We start from the raw sequence: 27,186 nt of genomic DNA, 5'->3' as shown, positions 1-27,186 counted from the left end.
AATATACTTAGATATACATATAAGTATATGTACTTACGCATTTATTGTTCAACACTGTTAAGTAACCATCATCATCCAAGTTTTGTTTATATTCGCTGCTTTGGCCCAAATTCTTGTAAGCTGACAGCCACCAACACACACACACACACACACACTCTGAGTGTGAGTATGCGAGAAGGAGAGAGCGCGAGAGAGCAGCAGTTTCAGTTCCATTCCCATTCGCATTCTCATTCCTGTTGTGCGAGTGCGATGGAAATTATCTGTCTCGTTTCAGTTTCAGTTGTCGTTAGTGTAATCATTGTCATGCAGGCGATTCTGTTTCATTATTTCGTACCCACGCTTCTGCCTTGTTACCAACCTCTTCTTCTGCTTCTCCATCTTTAGCTTCTACTTCTTCCACTGATGATGATTCCACTTGATAGCAATCGTAATGAGCTTTAACTTGAATGTTAGTGTTCTGCCCGCCTGATCATCATCATAATCGTGATTTTTCTCAAAAGAGATGCAGATGCTGGCTGGCATCATCTTCATCATTTGTTGGTCACGCTGCGGTTTTTTCTTCTTCTTCTTCTCCTTCTTTTTTTTCTTTTACAAATTTACTTTTTATCTTCATTTCTTCTTTCGTTTTCATTGTTTTTGCTTGCTTAACCAATATTTTGCCGCTCGATAATGAAAGGAAAGCAAAACAGACGATTCGAGTGCCCCCAAAACAAGAAAACTTTATAATCATCAAGAGTGAATCTGCTTGGGCCTTAACTTGAATTAAAGCTGGTGAAATGGTTGTTGTTGTTTATAGTTGTTCTTCAGCTTCTCAGTTCTCCATTATTGTTGTTGGATTTCATTCTGTTACGGGGGGAATTTCATAATATTTGCACTCCAATTTGTGGATTGCGTCTCTTTCTCTTGCTTACAGGTGTGCGACCCACTTTTCGGCACCGAAAGATGCCTGAGAAAAGTCTTAAATGGCTAATGAATGAGGCGATGCTCGTTTCCTGGAAACGACATTGCTTTGAGATGGTACTTACATTGGCCAAAAGTCATATTCATTCACATAAAGGGCAGTTTATTAGCTGAAATGATGCTTGGCACAAATAACATGCAGCTAAAAGCTTTGATAAATCTTTTGAGATGCCGAAAAGTAGGCAATGCAAACATCTTAAAGTAAAATATACAGATACTCTCTTTCAAATGCGAAACAATTGAAGCGATCTTAGCGATCACGACAGATTATTTCAAGGTAATAATTTTCTATCTATTAAAAATGTTTTTAATGTGTAAAATAATATTTCGTCATATTTATATTGAGATCTTTTATGAAATTCCCTTTTGAACTACTTTTATAGATATTTGTAAAGCATAGTTTTAGGATTAACTTAAAATAAATTCGAATTACATAAATCGAAAGGTATTTTCATGTTGCTCCATAAATTATGCAAGACATATGTATAATTATTACAAGTTTATAATTCGGTAATGAGTAATAACGATGTTTCTTTCTATTTTTCAGAAAGGGGTAATTTTTACAAAGCACATAATAAAACCATTATTTGATATGTTTCGTACTACTTTATTAAATAGCAATGGTATCAGTAAATATAAGAAATATATATGTATGTAATTTATAAATTGCAGAGTATGAAACCGTGTTCCACTTTCGAAACAAATCCACTGAAAGGTGCAGGGTTTTCATTTAATTTAAAAGAGTTTCTCAAACTATACTTTACTTATTTTTGAATAATTGCTTTTAAAGTCGACTTCGGTACAGTACTGTATATGTATTTCATTATATATTTTGATGAATTTTAGTAAGATTTATTTTCGTTTTTTATTTTTTCCATTTTCAGCGCTTTTTATCCGTCTTCGCATATGCTTCGGTATGGGTCGGAGAACCTCACAATCTATTTGGACTGGCATGGAGTTTTGTCTCACTGCGGGCCATTTTAGTCCCAAATCGGTACTCCTCTTTGAACGCGGAGCTATAGTAGAGAAGCTATGAATAAATCGTATACTATTTAATAATATTGTATTTCGCTTACCAATATCTTTGCCTGACTGAGTCTCTACAACCTTTGGAAGTTGTCCATGACTTGTGCTACTGCTATTCTCATCCTCTGGCGTTGAATTTGAATCATTTCGCAATGCATCACCACGTTGCAGTGTTTGCCGTTTGGCAGCCAAACTGCTCTCCAAACTTGCACTTTTTAAATTGTTTGTCTGTTTTTTCTGTTTTTTACTGTGCAGACGATAAGCGACTTGGATTTTCTTAGCAGCTTCTTCTTCAATAAACCGTTCTAGAGACTCGCTTATGGCATCGTTTCCAAAAGATGCCTTGGTATCCTGAGTTGACGACTTTGTTCCGGCACTGGCTCGACGTAATCTTCGTCTAGCCAAGAATCCTCGTGCTCCGGCTTGTATCTTCGTGGCGGCTGAGACAATCGTCGATTCAGTTTCAGTGGATGTATCCATGGCATCAGTCATGGCGGTGTCTATATGAAAATCATCTTGGATTATATTGCTGGGATCACAATAATCAGAGTCCCCTTCCGATAGGGAATATGCCATCATCTTTTTACGAATGTTCTCAGAAGTTTCGTCGTCCAAACAGAAACTCATACTGTTGTTAATTCCATTTTCTTCATCTTCGTTGTCATTCTCAATATATCGCACTGTTTCATCTATAGTTACGGACCTGAAAATAACACGAGGATCTTCTCCGGCAATTGTATAATGGCGCGATAATTGTGACCTTGCAGCTTCAGCATCATTGCTTAAGACTTTATCATCATCATCTCCAAACACAACAGATTCGCTTTGAGCTGAACTCTCTCTTGTCTCATCGCGTTGCAGACGATTATATACAATTATATCGCCATCCTCGATATCAAGGGAATTCTGTTCTTGCAGAGAGCTCATGGATCGTATAATAGGTTCGCCAAATATAGGTTCTCCTATCTGAAAGTCTTCTTTAAGTTTTTCCCGTGTTTCCGATGACCTACGCTGTGACATTTTTTCAATTACCTCTTCTGGTTTCATTAATTTTGATGTTGCTTCATCCATTGCATCCAATTGAGTATCTTCCTTTTCATTTTTAGGATCATCTTTAGTTTCTTCATCAGAGAGATTGCTACGTGACACGGATTTCTTTATACATTTTTCTTCTTGAACTTCCACCAGCATTGAATTATCTTGACTGTGTGGATAAGGCTCTTGAATAGTAGAAAACTCGATTTCTTTAATTAAAAATTCATTCAATAACTGTCGTTTTGGTGTATCTATTAAAAAGTGTAAGATTAACAATTAATTTATGTTTTTTTTTACTGTAATTTGGATTCGTATTACCTTTAAGAGATGCATCCAATTCGTCAAATGCCTCAATTGCTAAGTCCTCCAATGTTTCGTTTGTTGAACCTGCTAAATTATTAGAAGCTCCATTATCTTGTGCAAATATTTCGCTTGCATTTAATTCGTTAACAATATTGCCAATATCAGTTGCTAATTTTGTGTCAGATTCTATTTTCATATTTTCTGTAGATTCAGGAATGCCAATTATGCCAGTCTCCGAAGAGTTAATTACGCTCCCTGGTCTCTCCAGTGAAATGCGCTGCGTGCCTACAAACCATTCAGGTTTGGTTGAGTTGACCTCAGGATTCATCACTGTCATCTCATCCGAAAGTTCTCCTTCATTAAATGAAACTTCTGGTGTTTGAGATTCGTTGGTATTTGGAATTATTGTTATTAGGGATGTTGCAGATGTACCCTTAGATATATCCTCATTGTATGCTAGTTTCTTTCGCTGAATATAATTCCTGAACATACTTTGAATTCGAATTACTGCTAATATTTCAGCATTTGAATATTTTCTGTCTTTAAGACTCGCAGTTTCCTTTGCATTTTGTGCAATTCTGGCCAGGAAAAGTCTGATGGCTTTCTGAATTCTTGTGGCTGCCGCATCTTTGTTTAAATTATTTTTTGAATTATTTAAACATTTTTTATCTTCATTATAAACCTGAGCGCTACGTTTTTCTTCTCGACGTACTAGATAGTTTTTAAAAGCTCTTTGTATAATCTGTGCGCTTTTTTTGCGGCTAATGTCATGGGATTGATCGGTTTCATTGTCTTCTACAATCTTAATTTCATCTTCTTTTTCCTTTAATGAGTGATCGATCCTATCTTCAGTTGAGTCAGCTCTATCAACAGCTTCTGCATTCAAATTATCATAGTTCTCTTCAGTATATTTATTATCTGAATCAACCATACTTATTTCCTGATCCTCGAATTCATTGGCATAATCATCTGATTTATAAATTAAACTTTTGAGCTCATTGCTTGACTCATTTTCATTAAGTTCGTGAATAGTTTGTAACTTTTGTATGCCAAACTGCTGATATCCTATATCTACATCTGATTCGTTAATATCTTCTTCAGCTGGTATTATTGGGTCCATGCTTAAGACTTGATCATTTTCCTTTATGTGATGCTTCTTCAATATTTTATGAGTCGATTCGGTTTGTCTTAAGAATCTTTTGGGTATTTTAAAGCTTGTTTTCCCATCATCTCCATCAAATGAAATAAAAAATGCAATCGATTGCTTTGGTTTAACTGGTTCTTGTGGTGTTGATTCTTCTCCATAAATGTAATTTGGTCTCCTCTCCAGATATTCGACAGATTGACTTTTTTGAAATCTTGCACTATCAACGTCTATCTCTTTTACTTTTGCTGTATTATTATCGGTGTGTGAATCTTCACTAGGCTCATTGTAAACATCGTACCAATTTCCCCCATCGGAATCTGTCTTAAATGATTTCAACTGCAGCTCAGCAACTGGAGCATTCGATAATCGACCCGTTGTGGTACTTGTCAATTGTTTGTCTTTAACGATTGGCATTTTTTTAATTTGTGTGTCAATTAAATGATTACTCATGGGGAATGAAGATTTGTTCTGCTAATGTGAGGACATTTTTTAGAATATGTAATTCATTCAAACTCTTACCAATATTTACTTCGGAAGTCTTGGAGTCCAGCTTCACTTCGTTATTTTCAATATTTTCAGCTTTTGAAATAATAGATAGTTAAAATTATTATAATTATAAACTACAATAATTTTGTATACAACATGATTACCTTTTAAATTAGTAACTTCAGCAAGGTTTTGATCTGTCTCGATATGTTTCTTTTGGTCTCCATCTGCAAAATTAGTAAAAGTATTATTATTATTTTTATTTGTTTATTTTTTTTTTATTACCTAAATCCGTAGAGTCTTTACCAAGTACAGTGTTGACTTCTGTTGACATTTCAGAATCATTAACTTGTATTTGAGAATTTATATCTTCATTATCAACAGATTTACTTTTGGAAGATTCAGGACTTATGATTTTAGCTGTATTGGAGATTAAAGTATCCTCAGTGACATCAGTATAATCATTGTCACTTGATGGTGATCTTTCCGCAGATCCTTTAGAAAGTGATTTGTTAATATTATCCTTAACATTTTCCTCAGTTTCTTTAGATAATGGTGATTTCATTGAACCTTTAATTTTATCGTCAGATATTGTTACTTCTTCAGAAAAAGTTGTTTTGATATTGCCTTCAACTATTTCTTCATTGTCTTCTTTAATATTCTTTGGATTTTTTTCATCAATTAATGCAATCACAGCAGCTTTCTCAGTTTCATTTAAAATTGTTGATTTTAAATTGCCTTGAGCCTTGTCATCATTGGTTAATGTCAATGGTCTTTCCATAGATTCTGCGGATTTATTATCTTTAATTATTTCTTGAGCTTCTTCAGACAAAGTTGTACTAACATCATCATTAATTTTTTTCTCGTTTCCTTCAGACAAATTGAATTTTTGATGAGTTTTTTCACCACTAAAGGTAATTATAGGATTTTCAGCAGCTTCCCCTGCTGTTTTAATATTATCTTGAGAGTTTTTATCATTTGATAAAGTCAATGTCTTTTTCTTAGCTTCTTCAGACAATTTCGTTTCATTTTTGTCATCAGATTTGTCCTCTGTTTCTTCAGGTATTAGTGCTTTCATATTATGTTGAGCTTTGTCCTCAGCTTCTGTTGGTAATGTTGATTGAACATTATCTTGAGTTTTTTCTTTTACTGTTTCCAAAGAATCTTCAGCTGACGTGGGTTTAATAATATCCATCCCTGTTTCATCAATTTTATTACTGTCCTGTAGAGCCAGAATTGGCATTACATTCATATTTTCATTAATTTCAACGGAACTTCTATTAACGCTTTTGCTAATATCCTCGTTCATTATTTCTTCTTCATCTTTTGTGTGATCATCAGGCATTTTCGATTCTGGCTCTGAATGTGCGAGTACCTTAATGTCATCCATAGATTTATTTTTATCTAAAGAAGTTAAATCTGTATCTAAACGTTGTGACTCGTTATCTATGATAGCTTCAGAAATGGGTAAGTTTTGTTTGTTCACATCATCTGAATTCTCAGCTGACCTTGCTTCAATATTTTCAGTTTCTTCAGTATTATTATCTTCAATGCTATCTCTTGTAAGATTTCCAGAATTATTTGAGGATTGGATAATCTCAGAATCTATTAATGATGCTTCCATAATGCTCTCTTTACTCTCCTCTTCTGATGCAGTTGGAGTTTTGGAGTCTATTAACTCTGTTTGCAATAAAGGATCTTCAGTTAATTGGATTTTTTTCTTTTCTAATTGTTCTTCAAACTTTTCAATATTTTCTTTAGACCGTTTTTCTATCATATTATTTGCAGTATCAGTATCGCCTAAATTATCTGCTTCTGCTTTCTCACTCGAGTCTTCCTCTATTTGTTTTCTGTTTTTATTCTCATCAGATCCTTTGGTTGGCTTAATAGACGAATCTACCTCTGAGTAAGAACGTTCTAAGACCTGAATATCTTCTTTGGTAGTTGAATTTATTATGAGCTCATCAACTGTTTGTATGTCTGGAATACGGGAAGAATCCTGCTTTAATTTCGGCTCATCTATATTTTTTTCTTCGATGTTCTTAATCTCTTCTGTGTTCTCATCGATATCAGGAGTACTCTCAGTTACATTAGTTACATTACTTGTATTATCTGGACTCGAGAGAATCTCAGATGAAAGCGGTAATTCATAATCATCTTCACCCGGAAGTATACTATGAATTATAATTGATTTTCCAATACCATTTGCGATTGTGTCTTCCTTTGAATGTTTATCTTCCAAATTACTTAGCTCTTCACTTTCTGACGTATTATCTGCAGATTCTGTTTTTAATGGGGGTACCGCTACTTGATCTATATTTCTATCTTCAGTTATCTCAGATTCTTTAGCCTCTGCTGTACTATCGGATTCCATATTTGAGGTGGAGCCTTTATTTTGTTCAAAACCTTCTTCGTTAGTTGCAGAAGGAGTTGATTCTGTAATAATAATAATTATAGTTTCACCACTGTACAGATACAAAGATGAGTTCTGATATTATGTATACACACTTTTGTTATCGAATATTTCTTCGTCCTGATTATACTTTTCTTTCATAGTATTCAAAACTGTCTGAAGGCTGTTTACTTCTGTTAAATAGTCGTTCTCTGAATTGAATTTCTCAGCGCCTTGTGCAGCTATTTTGGAAATAGGTAGAATAATTATAGTCTATACTTATATAATTGTTTATATATTTACCTATATTGTTCTCCGTTAAACTCAATGTTTTTCCTTCAGCAGATGTTGGTTTATCTTCAATACTACCTTCTGGTGTTGATGAATGTTCCAGATCAGCCGATTTATTATTATTAGCTCCTTCAAAATGTTGATTAAGATCCGTCTCTGTCTTGACAAATTGATCAGAAGTTTGCAAGTCTCTATCAATATTGGTTGAAGGATCAGAACTGGGCTCTTGCTCGGCTATAGAATTAATTGAGGAAACAATCTCTTCCCCTTGCGATATTTTTGAATGATCTGCATCAATTTCCTCAGAAAGGCTATTTGATTGTGTTAGTCTGACGAGCTCATCAGACTGAGGAGCAGTTTCTAAGTTTTCCATTTGTGAAATACTTTTCTTAATAGATTCTTCCGAGTTTTTCATTTCATTGGAAGGACTATGGTTTTTCAATGGTGATGATATCTTAAGTTCATGAGATTGAGCATCTGTTTCCAAGCATTCTGCTTGTGAAATACTTTCCTTAATTGATTTCACTGTATTACTTTCATTGTTATCCTCCAATGGGGCATCTAAAGTTGCACTTGATTCTTCTATATTTTTCAATATATTTGTTGTATTGGAAACTGAGAGAACGCTTTGCAAAGCTGAATTTTCCGGAGCTAGTTTATGAGCGGTTGTAGAAATTTCCGCGCTGTCTTTATGGGAAACACTCGTCTTAATAGACTCTACCGCTCCAATAGACTTCCTATCATCAGCTTGGTCAGCTAAAGTAGACATGGAATCGTCTTTTAATAGATTATTTTTAATATTTTCCGTTGAACTATAGCTTTTGTTTACAATTTCACTTGGAAAGTCCTCGGAATTATCGCTACTCGCAATAGGCTTCTCAGAGTTTGGCTCACTGTGTATGTCCCTACGGCTTTTTTGTCCATATAATCCTCTTTTCTTTCTGTTGTCCATTTCTTCGTTTAAATTGTCTAAATCTGAAAAAATATATTAATTTGATAATATATATAGTTAGACGTTACATGTGATATAATAAGCATACGACAGCAATTATTTACCATTACCATTTGAAATTATTGATTTTTTATTTGAATTAATACCCTTTGTTATATATTCACCTTGAAGTTTGTTGGTATAGTCATTTTCAACTTCCTCATCTTCACGAATAGTTTGTTGATGGACTCCCTCCTCATAGTTACTGCCACCAAACTCGATGTGCTCACAGGCCGACTCTGTGGAAAGGAGAGCCGTGGATGCGGAGGTATATGAGGCTGCCTCGGAGGCATTATCGTTGACCTCATCGCATTGGTCGAGCTCGGCATTTATATGTCTTTTGGCCCTCCGTGTCTTGACCATATTTCTAAATGCTCTCTGAATAATAAATGCTGCGTTCGTAAGTGAAAGTTTTCTTTCCTTGGAATGGGTTTTATTGCTATTTAAGGGACTCCTTGGGGTTCTCTTGCGTAAATATTGCCTGCAGTATCGCTGTATAATACGAATAGCATTCATGTATTCAACTGAATCGTAACGATTTTCTTTTTTTAACTCCGTTGTCTTCCCAACTCTCTTTTTGGCTAAATAACGCCGACATTGTCTTTGTATTATAAATATAGCATTCATATATTCCTGACTTTTATAAAAGTTTTGAGTTTTAGAATTAATCTTTTCGGATTTTTCACGCTTTCCTTTCAAGTATTTTCGAATATGTGTTTGAATAATGCAAACTGCCTTTAAATATTGAACACTGTGAGTAGACTCAGTAGTAGATACTTTATGATCTTGATCTGAAACATTTGGTTCCCCTTCTAGGGCTGTTTCCAACTCTCTAGTTCTTGAGCTTAGTATGCGACCGCAAGTACATTTTTCTTGCGGGGCAAAGGAGCTTCCCTTTTCGTCATTATATTTCTCAAAGGCAGAGTACTTCGAATACTCCATGCGTGGGGAGTGGGTAGTGCGAAGCCTTTGGAAATATTCTACTGCAAAAATGAGTAAATTCTCGGGCTTTTCTCTAAGAACAGCTTTAATGAACTTTTTAATCAGTTCAGTTAGATTATCGGGAATTATGTTAAAAACAAGTGAAATCGGTACTTGATGTCTTATGCGGTTTTTCATAATGGTTTCGTAACTTTGCGGTGGCTCGTATTTAAGCACTTTGTGGTGTCCTCTACCACTCGCAATTCTTTCAAAATAGTCAGACGAGAACTCATAAAGATTCGTCGGTTTTTCACGTAAAACTTCCTTGGTATAGGCTTTCATTAGGTCCCGTACACCCTCCGGCACTCTTGGTAAATTTGTTCCGGCCATATCCAAATAAAATATTCTTCACAATTTAACAAACTTTCACTGCAAACGTTGAATCAATACTGTGGAAGGAATACTACGTTGTGTGCTTGGAAACCCTAAACAAAACCATTGTTAACCGTTTCCATGTTTACCCGAAAGTAGCCACAACAATGTTGACTCAGTTTGGCAATGCAAATTGGTAGTACGAGACTGTTAGTTTTTACTTTATTCATGGAAACTTGTTAGCTTTGTATATTATAATTTTCTGAAATGGTTTGTTAGTGAGAGATTGACCAAGAATTATGCTAAAATAGTTCTTTCTGATGTGAGTTCTGCAGCTATTAAGAAAATCTACTATTATTAGTTTTTTTTTGGAAACTAGCAATATAATTTTTTAATAATTTTCTATGCCTTCTTCAATGCGACACAAAATTGGTATATCATCAATGGTGGCAATGTCATTTGCGATTGACTTCAAATTTTCATTCAAGTAATCGGATTTGAATTTTTTCCACTTAAGATTCCTAAGAAAATCATTGAATAGCATTTCCCTGGTAGGAATGATGCAATTTAGATAGAATAGTCGTCGTTGCCATATATTTCCAGGATTAAGATTGGGATCCAGTAAAAAGAATCGCGGCAACATCAGACATTGTACGGTATCTCGGGCCATAATGACACGATGATGCGTTTTTTCGCCCAATCCAAAAATGCCACCAAATGTTAAGGATCCAACATCAATGAAATGACTCTCATAAGTTTCATCCTTAAATAATGATAAAAATATTAATTGGTTTAGAAATTGCTTAAATTCGTAAGACTTACAATAACAGTTGGTGCAAAGCGACAGACCGATTTTTCCTTAACTATTTCAGATTCATTGGACTCTTCGCTATCTTCAGTTTCTATTAATGAATGTAAACTCGATTCTTGCACTGATAATTTTTTTATATTATTGAAAGAATAGATTGAGCTCGAGCTAGTTTCCTTAAATTCTTCCTCGTAAAACGACAGTTCTTCTTCTTCGACATCTTCATGAGCTGAATACCTTGAGCTTGAACCTTTGTTTCGATAAGTTTGATGTCTATGAATCGATGAATCTTTGCCCATTGCACATGCCAGTTCTATATCTTTCAGTTTCATTTTTTTAAACTGCATATTATTAGTTTTAGTTAATATTTTTTAAATCAAATATTTAGAAACTCTGAATCGAATAAATAGTAATATTAAAAAGCATTTATTTAAATTTGCAGTTTGGAGCAGAGGCAGTACACTAAATAGTGCTTGATGCCTTATATACGATAATGTGCGTATCTTTAACAAGGTCTATCTTAGTTTAAGTAAATAAGTTGTTGTTAATTTTCAAACAAGTTAGGGAATCCAGGTCGTATACTTGATTAAATAATGCAAATAATATAAGTGTATTTGTGTACGCTCACCCTTTTTTTATCTGGTTCATTGTCATCATCACTGCTTAAATGCAAAGTTGATTGGCTGTCCTTGTTTTTGGAATCGTTATCACTATCCTCAGATATGTTGGCTTCATCCAATGTGTCTACAAGTTCATAAACTTTTTTACCATTTCTGTGTTTTACCTTTGTAAAAACGAATAAAATTAAATTGTATTGTTATTATTTTTGTGAACCCCGATTCTAACTGTATAATAGATGCACATTTGATGAAAAATTAAATTTTAAATTATATAAGAAACCGGCTCTTTTTTTAGTATTAAAATATCTGTAAAGTTCACATACCTTTACATTTAGACACTGAAGAACAACACACTCCCCGCTCAATACAAAGTGAACATTTGTCAGTGTTCCCTTATCGTGGGAGTAAATAGTATCCAGAGGCTTAAACTGCCTAAGGGAACTCATTTTGCACGCATTTAAAATCTGTAAAAAATTATAAATATAGAGAGAGGTTAATTGTGGAACAAAATATTACCTGTTCTTCGTCTAGAAAATTAAAGTAGTCTAAAGCCTTCAAGGCTTTCTTCTTCTCAATCCAAATCTTCTTCATGTAAGGCCTTAGAATAGAATCAAAATCATCCTCGAACAGTGCCAGAAGTTCACATTGGGCTATGGAGCAGCCGTTGAGCAAAATGTACGTTTAATGGCCACCAGTGGCAGTTGCGAAATGGGAATGGAGTACATCAATTCGTTTGAAGATTCCCAACCGATTACCCAAAAGAGGAAAACATGTCGAAAGCAACAAAAAAAAAGTTACAATACAAATAATAAGCACCATCGTTGCGAAGTGAAAGCAAAATTGAGAATTGGTTGGCAGCTCTGAAGGGCCTAAAAGATCTAAAGGGTCTGAGGGGTCTGGGGCAGTTGTTTGTGCCAACCTATATTTGCATTACGTAGTGGGCGCAACTTCTGGCACATTGTAGTACAGCCCAGGAGAAAAGGATGTGGGGTACGGTTTGACGAGGGTGCTGTGTTTTGCTATTCATTTTGATTGAATCGAATTAGGACTTAACTTTTTTTATTGCTGATTAAATTGGCTGGTGCAGGCCTTTGCTTTGGGTCACGAAACAGCTGAAATGTTCGCTCTTCTACACTGACTTACAATCCCATGTTAAAGCATATCGCGTGTTTACCTAATTTTTCTACTTATTTTTAAACAACAACAAAATACTATAAAAATGTGCAACGAATTCAAGAATTCGTTTTCGACATCATTAAATCATAATATTGTTAAAATTTTACTACTACACTGTATAGGGGAGATCTGCAATGAGGTTCAGACAACTGATCGTAAAATAAAATAATACATACACCTAGTTATGAAAGTATGAATACGGTTGCATTCCTCTGTCATCTCTAAGTCGCCAATGCAATCCCCGGGTCCAAACATTATCTTTCCTTCAGACACCAACTTGTTAGAAATCTAAGTGTATAATTACATAAAATAATAATAAAAAATAAATGTTATAAGTTTTGCTTACTTTTATGAGTTTGGTTTTTGACATCTCAATTTCCCCTGTTACAACAAAAATAACTGTATGTGGCACATCACCTTCTCTTATAACCATACGCCCCGCATTAATGGACATTAATTGTAAAAAGGGCACCAAACGAGCACGTAATTTCTAAAACAAATATTTAACTAAACAATTTAAATCCATATAAGAGAACTTATACATACTGGTGGAATACTTTGAAAGCATTTTAATCCTGCAAATAACGTGCACAATTTCTTTCGATCAGATATCGTCCGAAAATAGTGTGGAGTGCGTATTAACGATTTATCCTTTACTTGGAATTCTCAATTTTATTTTTGACATTTGAATATGTACTTTAGAATCTTACTTTCGCCGTCAACAATTCGCTTTTTCTCTTCGTGCGTACCAACAATGATAAATTTCTCTTAGCACTACTGGAAAAAGGATGGCTCCTTTGCTCATCTTCATTATCATCAAGCCATTGTGTGTTAATAATCACTTGTCGAACGACTTTTTTGAACAATAGCTTAAGCTGCTTCTTCTTCTTAAACGTTTCTTCTGCATCTCGCAAACGTTTCAACATTTTTGAAAATCCTCTAAAACGAATAAAAATAAAGCTTCAAAATCTTTAAAATATACAAAAGAAATATGTAAAAATTGTTATGGAATTAAAACGTTTGCGTTTTTTGAAAAGTGTACTTAGTGAATATCTAAAATAAACGCTGAGTGCGTGACACTGAATAATAAGTATTTATTAATATAATTACTGCACTTTTGAATTAGCCCGCGATTACACTTCACTTTGATAATCGTTATCGATAGACTCTTTGCCACCAGTGTTGCAAACGTTACAAAGCCTTAATTCGAAACAGTTTAAGTTCGCGCCAAAGAATGAATAACATTAAAGAAGAAGATAAACAGCTGATGATGACGTTGACATGTGAATGTCAATTTGTTTTTATTTTAGAAATTTATTGCCCTTCCCGACGATTGTGATTTAAATGTGCGGTTTGAAATAAATAAATGCAATTTGGAATTTTTTAGTTTCGGCTCTGAAATGACGTCAAACTTAATAAACGAAGCGACTGAGAGCGCTAATGATGAGTATAAGGTAAGAAAATTGACAAAAATGAAATTTATCTGCGAAGTAAAGGTTTAAGTACAAGAAAACTTTCACCTTTTCAGTTAGAGGAAAACCCCGTTAAGCCATCAAGGCCAACTCTGTCTACAATCCCATTGAGATCGGTTATGCTGTTTTTAGCTGCAACAGTTCTCACTGCGATATTTGTGGAACTTCTGCCGCACTACACAAGAATCTCAAACGGGGGAAACACGGTCAATGCCACGATCACCGAAAAGTCGGATTCTCGTTATCCGACGTATGCGATTTATAGCCAAAGTCCCATAGAGGATCACTTGGTACATGTAGTGAACGTTCTACACAAGTTCGGTTATAAACGCGTTCAACTAGACCAAGGTGGATGGGATCTTCTGTGGGCACATGATTATCCATTCCGCCTTATGCCAAGCCTAAAGAATCTTGACGCAAATCAATTGGTTAATCATTTTCCTGGCTGTGGCTATTTAACCAATAAGGTGGACTTATGTACAACGAAGCTACCATTTTTGCCGCGCGCCTTCCGTCTTCCTGACCAGCGGGATGAGTTCCTGGAGTACGCATCGGCAAATCCGGGGGCACTCTTCGTGCAGAAACACAATGAGCATCGTCATATTAAAGTTCGCGCACCAAGTGATATTGCATTCAACTCAAATGATTCATTTGTACAGGAATTTATCAAGAAGCCATTTTTGGTTGATGGCCATAAATTCGATATTGGCGTTTATGTTGTAATCACATCTGTAAATCCATTGCGGGTCTATATCTATACTGGAGATGTGCTTTTCCGTTACTGTCCGGTTAAGTATTATCCCTTCGATGCCGAGAACCTGGACAAATATGTTGTAGGTGACAATTACTTGCCCACTTGGGAAGTTCCTTCGCTTCGAAAATATTACGAAAGCTACGGCGGAAGCATGCGAGCCTCGTTTGAGGCGTATGTGCGGGATCAATCCATGGATCCCTCAAAAATATGGCCACAGGTTGAAAGGATAATACGCTCAACAATATTGGCCAAAGAACAAGATATTATTGGCACACTACGTTCGTATAAGACACACAATTTCTTTGATTTGTTGCGCTTTGATCTTTTTATCGATGAGAACCTAAAAGTCTATCTGATGGAAGCCAACATGTCACCCAATCTTTCTTCGGCGCACTTCAAACCAAACTCTCTACTCTACGAGCAAGTGCTGTACAGTGTCTTTAACCTGGTGGGAATACTGCCAGTAAGCGAATCAGGAGTCAGCCGTAACATGTATGTAAATATTGTAAAGTAAATGAAATTACTTGCTTAAATTGTAAGATCTTTCTAGACCATCTGAAATGGTAACTGCTGATAAAAATCTGGTAACTGGCCTCAACAAATGTGGGGACTACAATTGTGATAAGTCATGCAATCGAGATGAATGTGATCTGTGCCTGCCCTGCTTGAGTGGAACAGAATATGAATGGCTGAAGTCAGCACACGAGGAGCACCTGCATCGCGTTGATATGAAGCGCATCTTCCCGCAGCCTATAGTAAATACATGCATTCATATTTCATCAAACCTTTAAATAAAACACTATTTCATTTTCAGCTTGAATTTAATGCATTTAATATTGATGACGAGACTAGATACATGTCGAAGAGAAATGCTTGGATATCCCGTTGGTTTTACAATAAATGTGAATACGATCGTACCTGGTGTACGTAATATTATTACCCATTGGGACACCACATTATGTATGTATCATAAATCTTTCAAAATGTAGATAGGTAATATCATCTTAGAATCTTTGTTGAGGCCATTACGTCTGTATGTGCGTTTTTCCGTTTTGTCACTTTTGTCAGCCGTCCTTAAAAGTTATCTACAAGAAGATTAAAGTATAATCTTTTAATACAATTTTTAATCACAAAGATTTTGAAATTACAATGCAATTTGTCGAATCGCATATCTTTGTAGTTTTATGTAAGATAAAATTTTTAAATATGTATATTTATTTCGAATAAACAGAAATTATTTAAGTGCGATGCTAAAGGTGAAAATGTCAGAGGCTAGATTTCAGGTATGTAACCGTTTCGAATATGAGCTATAGATGAAAATAAATGTCGAATGGGGGAATTAAAAAAATATTAGCTTAATTTTTTGCTACAATAAAAAATATGAATTACAAAGAACTCGGGAACTGAGAGGACAAACACAAATTAAACGAAGAGTTAGCAATCAGTAATATAAGCTTTAAAAACGTTTTATTTTAATTCCATATCGATTTTTCGTAAGTTGAATGTTTATACTTCTGTGTTAAAAACATCGTCGCACATTAAAAATTAAATTACTATTTAGTAACGATTCTTATTTATGAATATTGCTTAATATTATACAAAAAACTATATTGTATTATTTCTACATTAATATAAGTATTAAATAATATAGCGAATAATTAATAATTATTGATTGTTTTATTTTAAATCTCTAAAAATAATTTACAAGACAATAAATAACAGATATTAAAGGTTGATAATGTAAATTATGTTTTTTAAATATTATTTAGTACATATATACCCTGCGCACATTTTTAATGCTTACCATATTCGATAGGAATCCAATTTAGATCAAAAACCAACTCAGTTCCTTTAACATTATTATAACTTAGCATTTAATACGAGTATTCTCAAATAAAATGAAGGTCAGATCATTGTTATATCTATTTATAGACCCGCCCTTCATACTTAAAAATCAGTGTTTAAATATTCATATATACAATTTATTCGCAATACATTTAACATAACTCGATCTAACCGTTAATTACTACTGCAAGATAGACCGACGAGTGCGAAACACTCATACATGTATGCATATTTATTCGTATGGGTATGTATATGTTTGTAAGCCTTCTAACTTCGCTGCCCATGGACCACGTAAGGTTAAATGCTTTTGTAGACAAAGATCTGAAAATTGCGAATGGGAAAAACTTGTTGCACGGCTGTGTTTTGCCTGTTGTCCGTTGCCTGTTGCTCGTTGACGCTTGTTGACTAACACTTTTCTTTGGCCGCCAGCTATTTCGTCTCCATGTACCATAATTTTCAATAGCAATTCAAATTCTTAAGGTTCTCAGGTCAACTAACGGAAGCAAGGCATTGAAATTGATCCAGACCATAAAAATCGTAGTTTGCGATAGGCAACAGCAACAGCCATTAGAGCATCCATACGAGGGACTAAAGAATACTGACCATACAGGTTACAATTTGGCGATTTAGACACACAAAATGTTACAAGCCCTGAACTAGCTAACTCATAGTAATACAGAACTGAGAAAGAATACATATTCTTACATAAATTATATGTGTTATTCCATTGTTAAAACAATTACTTGACGTACTGTATATTTTATATAAATAATAAAGTCACCCATAAAACAGTTCTATTTTGCAAACAGGAAAGAACAGCGCGCTTCGGGTGCCAAACACTAAATACCTAAGAAGTCATAATAATTTGAAGTGCCAAAACTGCAGGAGGCTAAGCACTAAAGATCACAGCAAAGTTATAGTATTTCATGTTGATAGCTTTATAGTTCGTAAAAATCCAAAGTTCCGTATTTTTGTTGCATTCCATCACTTGACCAAATTAGGAGATCTCAAGTTACCAAGTTGAATGAGCTTATGATGTTGAACTTGAGATACAAAGCGCCACACAGGCAAATGATGCATATCAATTGACAAGTTAACAGCTGCTCACGTACATATGTACATGAATAAATAAGTACATAAATAAGTACATAAGGAAGTGCGTAAGTAAAACAGGTGCAAATATTTTACACTCTGAGATTTTGCTTAAGGCGATCGCAATTAAGGCAAATGATACAAGCTAACATTGGTCTAGGCAGAAAGTGCACGACTAAAAGATAACCTGTACAAGGTTCTAAAGTTATAAATAGATAAACATACGTATCCACGGCGAGAGCTTAAGAACTTGGCTTAAAGACGATCAAGTATTTATAGTTCGAAGATGACAATTATTCGTATGGTTACAGGGTATAATTAGCGCATATTTGTGGAAAAAGAACTCTTTTTTTTTAAATAAATGCATCCTCATAAGTCGTCTATGCAAATACATATACTCCATTGCATATGTATGTGATTATTCTTATAGTTCTCATTCTATACTCGGCTCAAGTTAAAACAAGATTGCGAACAAAATGCAAATGAAATATGCGCTAACATTAAGAGCGAAATTACAATATCAAAAGGAGTGCAGCGAGCGACTGTGCTGGCCATTTCCTGGCCACGTTTGAACAGGTTTTCTGGTTTGGTGGTGCTTACAATTAGCGGCTATTTAAATTGCCGCACATGAGCCGCTATTAATTACTAAAATGATGGGACCCAAGCTGAAGCCAAACCCAAAGTCGCACTCGTATCTCAAGCTCAAGCCGAATCAGAGGAAAAGTTGTTTCCTACGGCTTTTCAGAATACTTGCGCTCAGTCTAACCGTTAAGCGGAAACTTAAATGTATCTTACGTAATAAAAGTAGCAGTGGAACTTAAATAGATTGTAACTATAAAACTACATAAATGTTGTGTTATTTTATTACGGATTCCATTATCAAAAAACTGAAGATGTAGTTGTGGGTTAGTTTAAAAGCAACTGACCATGAACTACTTTAAAAAACAAATTACTTTCTTTCACAAACTTAAAAAAAAAAAAAAAAATTGAATTAAAAAATGTTGTTGAAGAATATGTTGCAAATGAAAAATATTTACGCGAATTTCATGCTTTTTCACATTGCTAACTAAACAAGACTTCGGCTAAAAATCATAATATAATAAATTTGAGCCAAATCATAATCGTAAGTTTGATTTTTCCTAAAAATTATTTTATTGACAAATAAAACCATGAAAAAATTAAAAGAATTTAGAAAATAAAATGAATTTACAGTTCTGGTATCTATAGAACTCGTATCTATGACATTGTCAAGGAAAGCAGGCACGTAATTAAAGAGTAGTTAAATTACGAGTACTCGTATTTAAATGCCAGTGTATGAGGTCTTTGTTGAATTTAACTTGTCCGATCGACTGATTGCACAGCACACAGCACTCAGCACTTTTTCCTTTCCCATGACACTGGACCATTTTGGTCAAAAGCCACGGAAGGACAGAGATAGACAATGAGCAGAAGTGAGAGTGTGAGGGAGAGAGGCAGAGAATACAGCCTCTAAATGTCGAACGAAGTCAGCGATAAATTCAGCTTCTTGATTAGCTGTTAGGGCAATAAATCCATCGGTTCACACCGCCACAAATAATTGCCGACAAAGCGTCATCCTCTCCTTAACTTAACAACTAAACGGGGAGTCTAAGACTAAAGTCTGTCGATTCAACTATTCCATTTAACATTTAGCCAGCATTTGCGCATTTGAGCATTCAACGCGACTTCAGCTGAATAAGAATGTATTCTAGACAATATTTTATCAAGACTGACATTTCCTCGTGTAGCTCCGATTATGGGTTGGGTACCAACCGATGCGGTCTGGTCCCTCTTCGCCGGAGCCTAATGCTGCCCATGTGTATTCATTGCTACATTGATGTTGACGTTGACGTATCTTACCTGATATCGGCTTGCAAAAAGCATACGCTTCTTGACCATTGCCATTCCATCCAAAAGACGCGACAACCACAAACAACAACAACAACAACAACAATGCCAGCGGCAACAACAACGTCAACGGCGGCAACAGAAATCTTTTTTCTTTTTGTATACATTTATTTTCGCTAATTTGGCCAATTGTTTTAGTGTGAACGTTTTAGCCAGAAACCCAAGAAGCTGACATGGGATCTAAATATATTTTTGAGACGCACTTTAAACGAGCTGGTTTGATCCCCTATCATATTTGATAGGATCTATGCTGAACCCAAAAATATAAATGAAATAAAAGTAAGCCCATAGTTTAAGATTTTTTTTTTTTTGCGAGTGCACAGTGGTTAACATATCATTGTTTTGTTCAATCCTTTTGAGTTCCTTTTGTCATGTTGCTGTCAGAAGTACAAGTAAAAGTACTTGTACTGTCGTCAAACTTGAATGCAGTTTTTCATGTTTGTGTTAACTGATCTGCCTGTCAGATTTTAGCAGACAGTTTATCTAGCTGTTTAATATTCGGCATGTGGATAGAATTACAATGTTTGTAAGCATTAGAAAAGCATAGCAAACTAAATAAAGAAGACCGAAGTTGAAATTCCCTTGCAAAATTCCCTTGAAAAACCTTGTTAATAAAATGAAATAGATCGATTTAATATTTGACGAAAGAGAAAGTTGAGCAACAGAGTCACATACACATAAAGAACACACACACACACACACATACTGTTGGCTCTAGGACCTCAGTCCTGGGCACCCCCATGGCAAATATGGGCCCATTGACAGAATATTGACAGAAGCTATTTCACTTTTTTTGGGGGCGTCGTCGAACTCCCCACTATGACAGACGTGTTGCCGCTGTTGGCTTTTCCCGTTGCTGTTGCAACTTACCAACACATGCGTACCACCGCTGCGGCCATTGACTGATGGGAGGGGTGGGAGTGAAGAGGCGGGCAGGGTTTCCGTTAGTGCCAAAACTTTTGACTGCAATTCAATAAACAAACGGGATCATTAAATATTTTGCTCGTTTTGCAGTGCAGCACGTTAAGCGTTAAGACGTTTTGTCGGTTGTGTCCGTGGTAGAGGATTTGTCTAATGCAATGACGAGCGAGAGGGAGGGAGGCAAAGAGGTAGGGGCGCCCAAATGAAAATGGATTTTAATAAGCAGCCCGGGTAAATTCGGCAGGAGCTCAGCGTGCTCAGAGCTGGCTCAGAGCCTTCTCAGAGTGCTCAGCGTGCTCAGCGTGGGTTGCCGAGGACTCTATGGTATATACTCGCATACATTGGGGGCCCGTCCAAGGTGTTTAAATGAATGTTGCCAGGATACAGGTGCCAGGTGAAGCCATTTTGTTATTTTTATTTACTTTGACAGTCAGCACGTGAAACGCAAAGCAAACGCTGCGGCACCGCCATCGCAACTCGTCGCACTCCGAGTCAACTCAAGTGTATGTGTGAGTGTGTGTGTGTGTGAGCATGTATGTGCATTTATAAAATTTACAATAAAGCCCCAAACTTTAGCTGGGCATTTCATTTTTATAGCGTTCGTCAGTGAGTTCTCGAGTCGGTCAGCAAACGGATGTTTGGTGCACTCAAATGTGAAATCAGTTCGAATACTCGTATACTCGCAAATAATCATCGGAATAAAACATTAATTCATCAATTTGAACGCGATGAAGCCATTCACAAACTACAATTACAACTTCTCACCGGGTGGAAAATGTTCAACTGCAAGGATTCCCAATTGCCGTGTCCTGCCTCGGAATTCCATGCACTCATAATAATAATCATAACAACTCCCAGCTCAATACAACTGAAATCGCAGTTCCATGGTGAGTAAATGTTTTACTTACATACATATTTATTCATAGACACACATAGATTTCGAAATACTTATGATTTGTTGGCACTTTCTTAATCATAAACGCATCTTATGTTAATGTCGTGCACGACATATAGTAGTTTATTTACATATCTATACCATTTGTTTGTAAGCGTGTGAATATGTACATATCAAACATATACAGCTTTGCTTATATCCATGAACAATTTTGGCACTTGTGCCAGGTTCGTGTTTAAATGTTTTGTAACCCAGCCAAATTATCGCCTATGTTTAATATAGAGTGTGCGGTAATTTAACAACTTTTTTAAGATTTTTAACAACATTTCTTAGAACTTTTTTGCTTACTTTTTGGGATGACACTTACAGCACGCAAGGGAGTAGAACTCCCATTTCAATTACAACTCCAACAACACTTCCTTCGCTCTGGCATTCGAATTAACTCGATAAGTATTAGACTTGCATTGAAACTCAAATATTTGTATACAGATGTTAAGTTATATTCGATACTTTTACTACAATTTTGTCACTTTTTATTTTTGTTAATTTATAAAAAAAAATCTTTATTTTATCGCATAAATTATGCATTCAATTAGAAATACAAATTATATTAATTGATAAAAAAAGTATTATAAATGCCACACGCTAGGATCTTGCTTTATAAGTCATTGAATACATGTGTTTATCAAATATAAATTTATTTTAATATTATTCCAACAAACAGTTTGGAAATTTGAAGAATTCTGCGTGTTATGCCAGCCTATAAATATGCATGACCTCAATTTATCAGCCAATTCTTTATGAAAATATGGCCTAGTGGCATTTATTATTATGTGCACCGGAGGCACGCAAATCAGAGTGAAAGTACTCTGTAAGTAAATGTCATTAAAGTTGAATCTGACTTTTCAACCGCCGCAGTGGTCACTTGGGATTGCGTGGACAGACGAATAAAGTAAAGTCAAATAAGTAATAATTAAACATTCCCCCCTTTGGGCCAATGACTACTATGGCCTATGCAAATGAAGCCTCAACAAGTCAACCCCTGGTCAAATCCCGGAAGCTCAAACACTTTAGCCAAGTTTTGCCTACAACTCAAACCAAGAGAAACATATGGAAAAGTGCCTCACTATTTCAGCTGGTAGCCGGACACAAATGAATATGTGGAGCAAAAACCACAATTCGAATTCGTCACCGCAATATTTATACTCGGAACTTTATAACGTGGTCGGCCTCCAGGCCAGAAATTCATACATATTTCTATAAGTTAATGGAAAGTCCAGTCGCTTGTTATGACCACAACTGGTTACCATGGATTTAGACCCAATGGCGAGAGCCATAGAGAGGTCACTACAAGAACTACCATTAGGGTGTTTCTATACCCCAATAACATCCCAAACACATGTCTTTGTCCAAATATTCAAATAATTAGTCTTCATAACAAATCCTACTAAGAACTACTTATTACTCTAATTACCCAAAATTCTTTAAACCATTGATAATTAATTTTTGCATTTTCTTGCTTGCGGATTTTTGTCGTTGCTTTTGTCCTAACCCTTCGTTAGCCTTCAAGCTATTCTTAAGTTACCAATTAATTTGAATTTGTTGCAAGTAGGAATGACCAGGGCCATATTCCAAGTTCCAGTGCAGGCTACGTGTTTATATTCCAGAGACTAGAAATATTCATAGCCCTTTCTCTCTCTCGCTTATGGCGTATGCAAATCAAATCCACGGTCCTTTAGACCTGGTCAAGACTTTGTGTTAACTTCTATTTTTTATGCGGGCGTTTCTCAGTCTGGCATTCGCTGCCCAATAATAAAGTAACGTTTGCTCTTCCGTAACAAAAGAAAAATAGTTATTAATAAAAACAAAATGATTTAAAATATAATTAAATTAAAAACAAATATTGTGTTTGAAAAGTTCGTGTTCGGTATTATATCTAAATACAAAATGATACATATTTAAAGATTTCATTGGACGTTAACAACAAATTCAAAGGTAGCATTTACAAAAAATAATTAAATTGATTAAAGTAAAATTTAATCAATAAAATGTGAGACTTGATATCGGAGTCAAGAAAACTTATTTTATGTGTGTTACGTTAAAGTTCAAGATCGAATATTAAATATCGACCAATCTATTGGATAAAGGATAATCATCTTATTAATATTTCATAATATTTGTGCTTATATTATTATATATACTCCATCAATCGGAAATCTTATAAAACAACTAAAGATCTTTTATTTATTTTTTAGAATATATAAGATTTGAACAGTGAATGGGTATTATATGAAAATCAAAATATTTTTATTATAAAAAATACATACAAACAGGGCTTCTCCCAGCGAACGCATTTAGCAAGGAGCAAACTAAGTTATTTTCTAAGACAATATTTAAAGGTCATGGATGTCTTCATTTGCAAGATACATGCACAAGCATACTTTTATTATTAAAGGGTATAAAAGCAGCTGGACTTCAAAAGACGTTGCTTGTACTCCAGATTTCGCTTAGCATGTCGTCTTTTAGTTGTTCTGTATTAAAATCTATCAACTGCCAAAGCAGCCGAAATTACTTAAATTATCTTCCTCTATAGGCAGGTTTGTAAGTATGTAGTCCCATATACAAGTATTTTTGTGTTTTAGTACAAACAATACGGGCAATTAACCTAAATCTAAATATACCATTTAGTTGCATGTAATTTGGGTAGATAACACAACAAATGTGGCATCCGAGTTGACTTGAAAGCCATTTACTTTTCCCTAGAACTAAGCCATTCACTAAAATTAGCTGAAAGAACTTAGAAAATTACGCCAATGCAGATATTTATATCTTTTGAAAGGGTGTCAAAATTCAAAAATTTAAATTTGAAACCGCCGTTCAAGCAAATCGCGTGAGTTGTGCCCCCTGAGGAGGTGTGAGAATGGCATGCCAAGCATATTAACACGACACTGTTCAACACTATGTCTACCGAGGGAAACCGCAGCCAGAGTCAATAATATACACATACGCTCGAACATATATGTATATAAGCTGTGTACGTAAAGTAGTCAAACTTTAACCACTAAAAGGAAAGATAGTAGGGAAATGCCGGATATGCATAGTTTCTTTTGATTGTTTGCTGTGTTATCAGAATATCTAGAATAAGTAGACCTTCTTGAAAATTAAGTGTGCGACTAGCAGATACGCTGTATTCTGTCTTGAGTAGCTCTTCAATAACAAGCATCAGGACAACGAGTTGTCATATCACATATCAAATCTATCTCAAGCGTTTGATTTGACTATGCCATAAAAGAAGCCAGATACTATACTTGGTAATTCGTCAATGATAAATCTCTCTGCCCTAAAGTAGACTTTTTGCCCAATTTAATCAATCCTTATTTGTTTATTGAAATGTCTGCATTCTTAGTCGTCCCTTAACCCAAAAATATATATTCTTGTAATTAATCATTGAAATATCCTTATTGATATGCTGTCATTAATTTATTTACAATGAGTCACAAAGGTCACTATGCAACGAGGTTTGAGTTTGGGTGCTTTCAAGGTCAGCTCGTTAATATTTCGATTATTGTGCCATTGCCTATAAAAATGGAATTGGATTGAAACTGTGTTTAACTTAAACCCAATGACAGTCATTAGGTCGGTGGGTGGTTTTACACATACAACAGTAACTGTAACTGTAACTGTAACTGTAACTGTAACATAGCCAAGGGACAGCCTGAGGTGACATCGAAAATTATAGGCAGGTATTGACCTAACATTAGCTTAACTTAAACAGACAGTTGCTGTGCCATGAGAGCTGCAAGACGTGACTAATGAAAAGTGGGAAAGTATGTCACTAAGTGGACCTCCTAAGCTCGGCAGCTCGAGTTTTTCATAGGAGTTGTCTACTGGATTTTAGGTCTTGCCTAAAGTGAATTTTCTGGTTGCAATGCCTATGCCAATATCTGTACAACATCAATTGAAAAGTTTTTTTAGTTCCTATTTTTTAGTTTTTCTTTTCCTTTTTTTTCGTATAGAGGTTAATATGAGAAATGAGTTCAACATCTGCGCGTTGTACTGGTTTGGGCTTGGGCCTTTGTAAACCCGTTTAGGTTGCCGCCCTCGTTGTGCCGTGCTCTGTTGTGTTGTGTTGTGTTGTGTTGTGTTGTCTTGTGTTGTGTTTTTCCTGTGCAAAAATAATCTTGCAGTCAGTTAACAGCGACAACGTAAATATTTTTCTGCAAATATCGAGCCACTGCATTAGATGCAGGCCACAAGATAAAAGCGGCGGCTACAAAAAATAACACTACGATCATGTACGTACACGCTGAAACATGTTCGGGCTGCCAGGGTAACAGTAACCCAAAATCAAACTATAACTGAAGCATCCCTACGGATACTTGGTTTTTTTAATTAAACGCTATCTTAGGCTAAGTTCTACGTAGCAGACAAGTAAGAGCACTCTAGGTGGGACTGATCGACAAATGAATACCCTGCATCTATTAAAAGCGGCGAAGTAAGCTGAGAAAATTGTAAATAAGGAAATTTCTATTTATTTTTACAGCTTTCACAAATATAAAGCATGATTGATGTCAGGTTCTGAGGAACCTATCAAACTGATTAAAATATTCTCTTTTCCGCAATATTTACATCAGTCTGACATCACGAATTAATTATTCTGTTTAATAGGCTGTTCTTCTACATAACAATTTGCAACTATCGCAATTTTAAATGCAGTTATTCCAAGAGTAAATAAATGACTGTACATACAGTTCGGTATTTGTAGAATTTTAATGGATCCACATTTAATATACTATACATGGTAATTTCAAGTTAGTAGATACGCGAAAGTCCGGGAATAAAACAAAGATTTAAAATGAACCTTAGCTGCAATGCTTAATACTCGCATTAGAACGTATAAAACAAGCTAAGATCTGTAGACTCTTATATTAATAAAAGAGACTGTTGTGTCTGCAGCAACAGAAAACTTAGCTTTACTAGAATAAGAATATATATTAATAGATATAGCATAGACTAGAGTTTATAAAGCCGGGCACCCTTATTTAAATCTTATTTCAATTACCGTAGTTGAGAAATTAGCTTAAGGTTGAACGGTCAAATGAAGAGAACAGAATGTTTACAACTGGATGCAATTGTTGTTGCCACTGGGAAAGAGCGCCGGCCAACGGCATTTAAAGAGAGCACAGAAACCGGCTTCCAGTGTCTGTGTCTGTGTCTGTGTACGTTCTCTCCGACGATGGAGGTTCGGCTTAAGTGGCGCTCGATCGACGCTCGACGCTCGACGATTGCTCAGCTGCAGTTTTGGCTTCGTCTTTATGCTCGATTTACTTCCAGTATCATTTCAACAACGACGCGCAGCACAACAATCAGATCGAAGGCGGGCATACAAGCGCATACAGACACAATACATTTGAATATGTATATTTGTATCTGTATGTATGTACATATATTTAATGCATAACAAAACAGGCTCGGTACCTGAAAAGTAATTTAATCCGGAGGTGTGCACAGTGCGAGATTACTTAAGCATTTATATAGATATTTATGTAAAAAGCGAACGATATTTGAATTTATGAATATATTTGAGTGTTGTGTTGTGAATTATAGTGAATATTGTACCAAGATTTGCACAAATATGTGTAAAAATATTAATCAAATTATAAATACCCTTTCGAAAACTATATCAAACTGAAAAGATGTTGAATCAAATGAAATTTCCTGTTGTCTTGTGCGTCATACGAGATATTGATATC

At 35.3% G+C, this 27,186-nt stretch overlaps 3 protein-coding genes across 3 annotated transcripts; 1 reads left to right on the top strand and 2 right to left on the bottom strand.

Annotated features, from left to right (window-relative positions):
• Positions 1 to 1,593: 1,593 nt before the first annotated feature.
• On the bottom strand, positions 1,594 to 9,942 carry LOC117789474 (myosin-11). The gene is made up of 11 exons (XM_034628504.1): positions 9,461 to 9,942; positions 8,757 to 9,268; positions 8,478 to 8,615; positions 7,653 to 8,396; positions 7,466 to 7,591; positions 6,785 to 7,393; positions 4,991 to 5,050; positions 4,037 to 4,821; positions 3,618 to 3,793; positions 2,037 to 3,190; positions 1,594 to 1,976 (listed from the first exon to the last, which is right to left on the bottom strand). Exons 1-11 carry the CDS (start codon positions 9,940 to 9,942, stop codon positions 1,813 to 1,815), a joined length of 4,950 nt encoding a protein of 1,649 aa, XP_034484395.1. The 3' UTR covers positions 1,594 to 1,812.
• A 336-nt stretch (positions 9,943 to 10,278) lies between these two features.
• LOC117790733 lies at positions 10,279 to 13,458 on the bottom strand. The gene is made up of 9 exons (XM_034630278.1): positions 13,239 to 13,458; positions 13,075 to 13,179; positions 12,875 to 13,018; positions 12,705 to 12,816; positions 11,869 to 12,002; positions 11,676 to 11,816; positions 11,361 to 11,516; positions 10,747 to 11,073; positions 10,279 to 10,687 (listed from the first exon to the last, which is right to left on the bottom strand). Exons 1-9 carry the CDS (start codon positions 13,452 to 13,454, stop codon positions 10,316 to 10,318), a joined length of 1,707 nt encoding a protein of 568 aa, XP_034486169.1. The 5' UTR covers positions 13,455 to 13,458; the 3' UTR covers positions 10,279 to 10,315.
• A 400-nt stretch (positions 13,459 to 13,858) lies between these two features.
• Positions 13,859 to 16,210, top strand: LOC117790565 (probable tubulin polyglutamylase ttll-15). Its single transcript, XM_034630045.1, has 4 exons — positions 13,859 to 13,982; positions 14,057 to 15,246; positions 15,305 to 15,509; positions 15,569 to 16,210. The coding sequence occupies exons 1-4, from the start codon at positions 13,929 to 13,931 to the stop codon at positions 15,683 to 15,685; spliced, it is 1,566 nt and encodes a 521-aa protein (XP_034485936.1). The 5' UTR covers positions 13,859 to 13,928; the 3' UTR covers positions 15,686 to 16,210.
• Positions 16,211 to 27,186: the final 10,976 nt, after the last annotated feature.

This window comes from Drosophila innubila (assembly GCF_004354385.1).
Source record: "Drosophila innubila isolate TH190305 chromosome 3R unlocalized genomic scaffold, UK_Dinn_1.0 2_E_3R, whole genome shotgun sequence".
Classification (NCBI taxonomy): domain Eukaryota; kingdom Metazoa; phylum Arthropoda; class Insecta; order Diptera; family Drosophilidae; genus Drosophila; species Drosophila innubila.
The sequence above is the reverse complement of the archived record's forward strand: the minus strand, read 5'-3'. Positions and strand labels throughout refer to the sequence as shown.